Raw genomic sequence first — 7,806 nt, 5'->3', positions numbered from 1 at the left:
TATGATTAACAGAATAAAACAATTACTCCATAACTTGGGATGTTTTAATATCAATTACAGATGTTTAATCTTTCCTTGGATACTCTGTTGCCCATAGGACAAAAAATAATCATGTCTTCATGGTAACAGTCCCAGTGAGGACCACATCCAGATTAAAAAATCCTTCATTTTGGTGCCCATAAATAAATTCCAGCACAAATATGACAAATTTTAGCTCCTGTTGCAGAAAACACAGATCTAACTAATGTACTCTGAAGCTTGGAGAATGACTCAGCTTAGTTGCAGGTGAACCTCTAAGCTACATTTGTACTAAGAATCAATACCAAGAAATATTCTTGGCCATTGCAGCTCATCTTTACTCCCTGGCATAGTTTTGGCCAGGGCTTGCTCACTAAGAAAAAAATTCTGTTGCTGGTTCAGCAGCTAAGAACCAGTTAAGAACCTCTGGCTCAGTGTAAAACCTTGAAGAGTTACTTATATTCACAGCTGAGGATTAACCAGAGGATTGTGTTCCAAGGATCAGTGCTCCAGCTTCACAGTGGTAGAGCGCCCCACAGTTCTACATGACAGTGCTTCATACAGGGTGCACTGACACAAGAAGTATTCTTTGATCACAGTTATTTTCAGCTGAGATTGGTCCTTGCACACCAACCTCTGGAGCAGGTTGCTATAATTGTGTAATGTTGTCACAATTGTGTAAGTGGTCCATACACACCCAAAGTTTATTGGTGCCTTCTGAAAAACCTTGCACTGCTACTGCAGGGATTTATGAGACAAGTATTGAATCGCTATGGAGCAAAACTGAACTGGTTTAGAACATTAACGAGATTTTAAAAATAATTACGAAACACAAAACCTGGTAAAAATTGGTGTAATGTTTCAATCAGCATCGTTGATCAAGTAAGATTAATTTGCTACATAAAACTTGTTTAGGCTCAGTGTTCTGATGTTAACAAAAATGCTTCCTGTAAAACAAGCTTGTTACTGAGAAAAATGAATGAAGAGCAGAATTAAAATAATTTCAGAAACTGAAACTATGAATGTCATTGTGACTCAGATCCATAGTGTCAAATTGTTTACTGAAGCTTTTAGGACAGTCAGCATCTTTTTTATTCCATATTTGTACAATGTCTAAAGCAACAGGACTCTTTTTGCCCCTAAGACTCTTAAAATTGCAATTTATTTCCATTACTGAAAAAAAAAAAGATAGGAAAGAAGAAAAGAAAGAAAACACCAGTCTTCCTTCAACGTTTGTAAAATATATGGCAGAGATTAGGAATAGTTTCAAAACCTTTGTTTTTATCTTCAGGTATGGAAATACTGTTAATTTGTGTTAATTCCATTCATGCAAGGAATACCTATATATGTAAAGTACCTAAGAAAAATTATGTGGCTTTGTTACAGAAGATCATATTCAACAAAATAAATCCTTTAATTTTCTGCACCACTTCCTTAAGGTTGGAAAAATTGCTGTAATATAAGCTGCATTTTCACTGTGATGTTGCTGTTACTATAGAAAGCAGTATTAACCTGAAGAACTTGATGACTGACTTCAGAAGAGTCTAGTGACAATCTAAATAAGGTTTTCATCTCTTCTTGACTGTGAAGGACTGCACTGTTTAAAATTCCACAGGAAAGCAATATACAAACTAAATCGGTCTCAATTCTTCGAGACCTTCTTCCTCATTTAGTGAAACTGAATGAAAGCAAACAATTTATTTTTCAGTTTAAGATTTGGCAAAGCTTTCACACTGGATGAAGCTACTTATGTGGGCTTATATTTATTGGAAATACTAATACACATGATAAAGAAAAATTAATAAATTGTTACTGTTTCTTGTGTGTTTTCTTTGTGCTTGTTAAACGTGTTGCATTTTCAAGTACTGCCATATATAATAAACAGAAATTTCTCCTAAAACAAGGTAATATTCTATATGAAAACTCATGTAAACCAGCCTTGTTTTGAATGGATATTTGAAATCAGAATCTGTTAAAATCCCTTGAGCCAAATTTACTTTGCAACAAGTGGGCATAACTGCCTCCATATCAGTGATGTTGACCTTGATGTCTAAGCCTAGCAGGAAAAAGACTTTGGAAGAGAAATTCCAGTGAATGACAGAGAGGTAATATCGAACACAGAAGGATTTCTCTCATATATGCCTGCAGTTACCCCCAGGTATGCCACTGTGCCCCTGAGTACAAGCTCTGCCAAGCTGATGCTGGTCTGTGTAAGAGCAGATCTGTGACTCAGCATTAAATAAAGCAACCTGGAAGTTGCTTTAACTTCCACGAGGAGCATAGCAAAGATAAAACAACTCACACTGGTAGGCATTTTGTCTTGGATTATTTTGCAGCCTGATATAGTTTGTCAGCCCCACAGAAGAATGCTGTTTTGGCAAGAGCACGAGAGCAGCTCTAGCATGGTCTCAGAGCTGCCAAAGGGAAGAAGTGGCAGCTGTCCTGAGACACAGTGCAAGGGCTGAGCCAAGAGGTAATGCTAAGAGCTCGAGGCTCATTAGCCAGGGCAGAGCCCAAGACCAAGTAATTATCACCACGTGACAAAAAAAGATAAAAAGCATCATTTTTAACCTTATTTATCTTACAGGTGTGGGCTGGCCAACCAGCCGGGGGAAAAACCCCAGAATCTGAGAGTCCTATGCCACACATGCTCATCCTAGTATGCAGTGGTATATACCTCTGTGGCCAAAGATTGCAGGCCTGGTCATGAAGCTAAAATGACTCCTTGGTTGTGAAGAATCTTTCTTTTGCCATTCTTTAATATAATTTCTCGTTCAAATTGTGACTGAAATAAATGGCTTATATGAGAAAGAGTTTGCAGTTACTGTATTATTAATGTGGTACTGTGCAGACACCCAGAAATGAGAATGGATACTCTTTTTCTTTTTTTCTTTTTTTTTTTCTTTTTTTAGCTACTTACATCCTACTGCACACAAACCAACCTAATTATCTACCAAATCATTTTTCAAATGTTATTTTATTTTTAAATTGTGGAGTTATTTTGGCAAGAAATCTTTCCTAGCTATACCTGGATACCCTTAATTGATTTTGGGTAGAGAAAGAATGTATTTAAACATAAGACAATCTAATTTCAGACAAAAATCAGTTCTATTTTTATCTTGTTATTGTTCAGGCTGAATAGTAATTTAGAGTCTATGAAACATTTTCCTACATTTACTTAGAGAATACGTTATCAATTTGCATTAAAATTAAATATTGTGTCTTTCATTTTGTTAAACTTTTGAAAAGTCCAAAGTGGAATTTTCTGAAAGATGCTGAGATTTCCTGTAGTTTCCATCAAGACTCACGTCTGGCAGTAAAAATTTTGTTAATTTTTGGTTGCATTTTCCTAGACTCATATTTTACCACTGTATGTGGACTGCAATAATACATCAGGCAAACAACATAGAACAATATTCTCAAGTGTTAAAATTTAAATAGGAAGCCAAGAGCTATTGTGAGAAGTGTACAATCCATAAAACTGTCTTCACAATTAGTAGAGATAGAAACACTACTCAGTCAAACTGCAGTGTATTCCACTAAAGTCAAGGCATTTTGGAAAAGTCTGCTATATTGGCGAGCAAACTGATTCCCTTTCTAATGGCCAAATACTACTTTTCATACTCGTGTTCAATACAACCTACTGCCATGTTAGCTACCCTACTAACAGGGTAGTTAACAAACCAGTGCTAAAAGAAATTATTAAAATTAAAACTATTGAGGATTGTTAGCTTCATTTTAGTTTGTGCTAGATCAGCTTTACAAAACCTCACAAAAATATTTGAGTATTATTCTCATCAGTGTTGGAGCTATTCTCAAAATGAAAAAGTGTATCATACATTTTCGCCATGCTCCTTTCTTTGGAAAGACTTTGAAGGGAAGCATATCTCAAGTGTGAGCCTACCCGTGATCCCGCAGTACCGATTCCGTTGACGTGACACGCACAGTACTTTGCACTTTAACACTGCCTCCAACTGCTCAAGGTAGAAAAACAATTATGCAAATTTCCTGCAATGCAAAAAGTAACATAGTTTCCAGAGGCAGTGAAAAAAAGCCCTGGAGGCACATCTATGTAACAGTTTCAAAACAAAGTGGCTTGTTAGTTTTCCGTATTCTTTTCCGGTTTGGTTTGACAGTATGGCAAATCATTGGGAAATGATTTGACCTCTTCAGGTGTCTGTGTTAGTTATGCAAAATACGCTCATGTGGGTACATCAAAAATGTAGGTTGAATGAGAATCACTTCAAGGATAGGGAAAAAAAATTAGCATTGTAATTTATGTGTTGTAGCTGAGCACTGGAATATGCCTTTGGAAATGGTGGGGTTTAGTAAAATGCTTGATTAGAGACTTTAATACAATTTAAAAAGCAACATTTGAAATGATGAAAATTCTGCTGTGGAAGAGAGGAAATGTTTATCATAATAACACTTTAAACTGATGTAAAATCCTCTGATCCATTACATATTACAACAGATACCAACAAAAGACACTGTCTACACATTATTTTATATTTTAAGTTCTGAATTATTTCTATAATACCACTTAGCTGAATAGGGACTATTCATGGAATTGTAAGAGCAAATCATATCAAACCAAACTAATTTCCTTCTACAACGTGGTTACAAGGCTTGTAGGTGGGAGAGAAGCAGTAGATGATGTGTGTCTTAAAGCTTTAAGCGAATCCCACATGATATAAGGAACAGAAAAGGGTTTTTGTGAACTTTTACTGAGTGAGGGTAAACTGGATGGATAATCAAAACTATCACCAGACCAATGATCAGTGCCAAACAATAGGACAAGAGGCAACGGGTAGAAACTGATGCACAGGAAGTTCCACCTGAATATGAGGAAAAACAACTTTATTGTGCACGTGACCGAGCACTGGAACAGATTGCCAAGAGATCGCCCTCACTGGAAATATTTAAGAACCATCTGGGTGCAATCTTGTGCCATGTGCTCTAGAATGACCCTGCTTGAGCAGGGAGACCGGACCAGATAATCCACAGTGGGGGCCTTCCAACTTGACTAATTCTGTGATTCTGTGCTTTAGTATTATAAAAAAAACCCAGCCAACCAAAAAATCCAAATCAAAATAAGCAAAAAAACCACCAAATAGGTGCCATGTGTCTCGGCTACAGGTCTCTTTGTTCTTTTACCTAATGATCTAAAGGAGGAAATGGGATATATTTATTGTATTTGTAGAGCACACCAACCAAGACCAAGCTCTTGCCCAACCATTTTGCGGGCCAAGGTGAGAATTCAGAAGGCACCGACGAGCCGAAGGAGCACTGCAGAGAGCGCCAGAACGAGCCTCTGCGGGGACAATTACAGCACTACGAGGAATGAGCCCGAAGCGGTTTGCAACGCGTGTGGTGACCCGGTGGCGATCCCTTGGCCCCGGTATCCTTACAAATGGCAAGGATCTGCTTTCCGTGCTGCTGCTGCCCGCTGCCACCGCTCGACGCTCTCGGCGGGAGGGCGCAGGTCGTTTCCCGCAGCTCCGGAGCCGCGGCACCGCTCAGCGCCACACCCTCAGCTCCGGCAAGCAGCGCGCTCCCCCCCGGGCTGCCGGCCCGACCCAGCGCCAGCCCCGCCGGCAGGGCAGCGGGCGGAGTGCGGCGCGGCGCAGCGCGGGGGGCGGGCCGAGGCGCGGCCGCACGGCGCCATCTCAGCGCGCCCGGGGCGGCCGCGGGCATGGGAGGTCCCGCCTGGCGCTGGGCGCTGCGCGCCGCCCGCCTCGTGCCCGGCGCCGGCGGCAGGAGGCCTCTGGCGGCGCGGCGGCATGGCCCGGGCTGCGCGCCCGCCGCTTGCGCCGCTCCGTCCGCCGGCTCCGCGGTGAGTGAGGCGGGAGCTCCGCCGTGCGCCGCGGCCGCCGGGGCGGGCTGGGCTGTGCCTGTGCTTGCGGGGGCGGCAGGCGGGACGGTCTGTCCCTGCACGGGTGCCCCGAGGGGCTCTGTCCTGCGGCAGCCGCTTCAGCAGCAGCGTCCCTGCGGGAGGGGATGCGGTCGCTGCAGGCGTTGGCGGCGGGGGCCGGTCTGGGGCAGCGCCGGGCCGGCGAGGAAGATGGATGGGCTCTGCCGTCTTTTTATCCGGCCCCGCGTGAAGTGCGTGGAAACAGCGCGCGGCGCTCAGTGCCCGTGGCGGTACAGTTGTGCCAGGCGGGAGCAGGTGGGAGCTGCCTGCGGGGATGCTTGGCTCGGCTGCTCCGTCCGTCCAGCCGTGGGGGCCCCGCGTGTGGCTCTTCTGCCGCAGGAGCAGCGGAGCGCGGCGCGCTCCATCGCACCCGCATGTGTGCGGTGCCTGTGGCACGGCTCAGGGCAGCGAGAGCCCTCGGACAGCTGCCTGCCGGCACTGCCTGCCCTCAGAACCTCGGGTTCTGCCCCTTCGCTGTTGCTGTATTTGTTGTGCCTGAAACAGCTGTACCGAAAGGACCGCCAAGTCTAGCCTGTTTCTTAAAGCTTCGGACTTTTAGAGCAGTGTTTTGGTTTATTTCAACACAATTTTTTTCCCTTTTTTTCTTTAACTGTTAAGATCAATCATATTTAAGTGTTTGTCAAAAACCCATGTGAATCGCGTTATTTTTAAGTAGGCCTGGTCCCTGTCTGCCTGTGAAGCAGACTCCCTTTGGGAGAGCCCCTGTGCAGAATGGTTTTTTTAAACAGGTAGGGGAAATTTCTCAGTGTGCAGGTAGGTTCCTTCTTGTCAGCTTTTTCTGTGAAAACTGCAGGTTGGTGCATGTGCATTGACTTGCTTTTTGGTTTTGTTAGTCCTCAAGCTCTGGGGATGAGGCTCTGAGGGACAAACGTGCTCGGATCCTGTCACGAGGGCTGCCAAAGCAGAAGCCCATAGAAGGAGTTAAGCAGGTGGTGGTTGTGGCTTCTGGCAAAGGGGGAGTTGGAAAATCAACAACAGCAGGTAAGGTTTCTTTTATGAAAAAAATAATTTCCTTTGCACATTTTCTAGTACTTTGTATGGAATATTTAGGTGCTTGTGTCACCTTGTAATTGGGTTCCATAACACTGCCCTTCACCTCTGTCAAGTCCCATTGCAGCCATTGAGAATCTACTTGGGTACAGAAGTCATGACTTTAACTTAGGTGGGAATTAAGCAGACAGCTTTGAAATAATATCTTTGTAATAGTGCAGTGCTGTCCTGAGACATCAGGACATCTTAAGAAGTGATGTAGGCTTGAGGTCAAGGGGATCATATGCTCGTGGACTAACACTGTTCCTTGTTCCCTGGCTGCTTAGGTGTGCCTATACAGTTCCTTTCTTTGCTATGTCAGCATAGTTGTGTGCTCTGTAGAGGATACTAATATTTAGAAAGTTTCACGATCAGGACTCTGTTCAATTTTCTCAACTACTTGTATAGGTGTTTCATAAAGAAAAAGTGAAACTACTTACAAACCACACAAATTGATCAGAGCCTTGTGAAGCACCTTGAATTCTTCTCTCAAATTCACCATTAGGTTTTGAATTAATTTTTCTCTAACTGTGCTGTTCCTAGGTGGGAGAATGGGATAGTACATGGGTTACAGTACTGCAGAAATTTACTTGAACTTAGACAGGTGACAGAATGGAAGAATACTTGTCATGCCAACAAATGTGATGGCCTTCGTACAGTGGTGGTGGATGAGGGAAGAGTGACTCGTGTCATCAACCTAGACTTCTGCAACACATTTGGCACTGTCCTGCATGACATTCTTGTCTCTGAACTGGAGAGACAGGGAGTTGATGGATGGACCACTTGGTGGATTAGGAATTGGCTGGATGGCTGCATTGTGTCCA

General features: G+C 43.2%; 1 protein-coding gene across 1 annotated transcript in view; it reads left to right on the top strand.

Annotated features, from left to right (window-relative positions):
* Positions 1–5,702: 5,702 nt before the first annotated feature.
* Positions 5,703–7,806, top strand: part of NUBPL (NUBP iron-sulfur cluster assembly factor, mitochondrial) — an 84,377-nt gene continuing 82,273 nt past the window's right edge. Inside the window, exons 1-2 of the mRNA XM_048307144.1 lie at positions 5,703–5,854; positions 6,787–6,934. Coding sequence (XP_048163101.1) covers positions 5,714–5,854; positions 6,787–6,934 — 289 coding nt within the window. The 5' untranslated portion in view covers positions 5,703–5,713. The remainder of the gene's footprint in view (positions 5,855–6,786; positions 6,935–7,806) is intronic.

This window comes from Corvus hawaiiensis, chromosome 6 (genome assembly GCF_020740725.1).
Source record: "Corvus hawaiiensis isolate bCorHaw1 chromosome 6, bCorHaw1.pri.cur, whole genome shotgun sequence".
Classification (NCBI taxonomy): Eukaryota; Metazoa; Chordata; class Aves; order Passeriformes; family Corvidae; genus Corvus; species Corvus hawaiiensis.
This window is presented reverse-complemented; position numbering and strand designations above follow the sequence as displayed.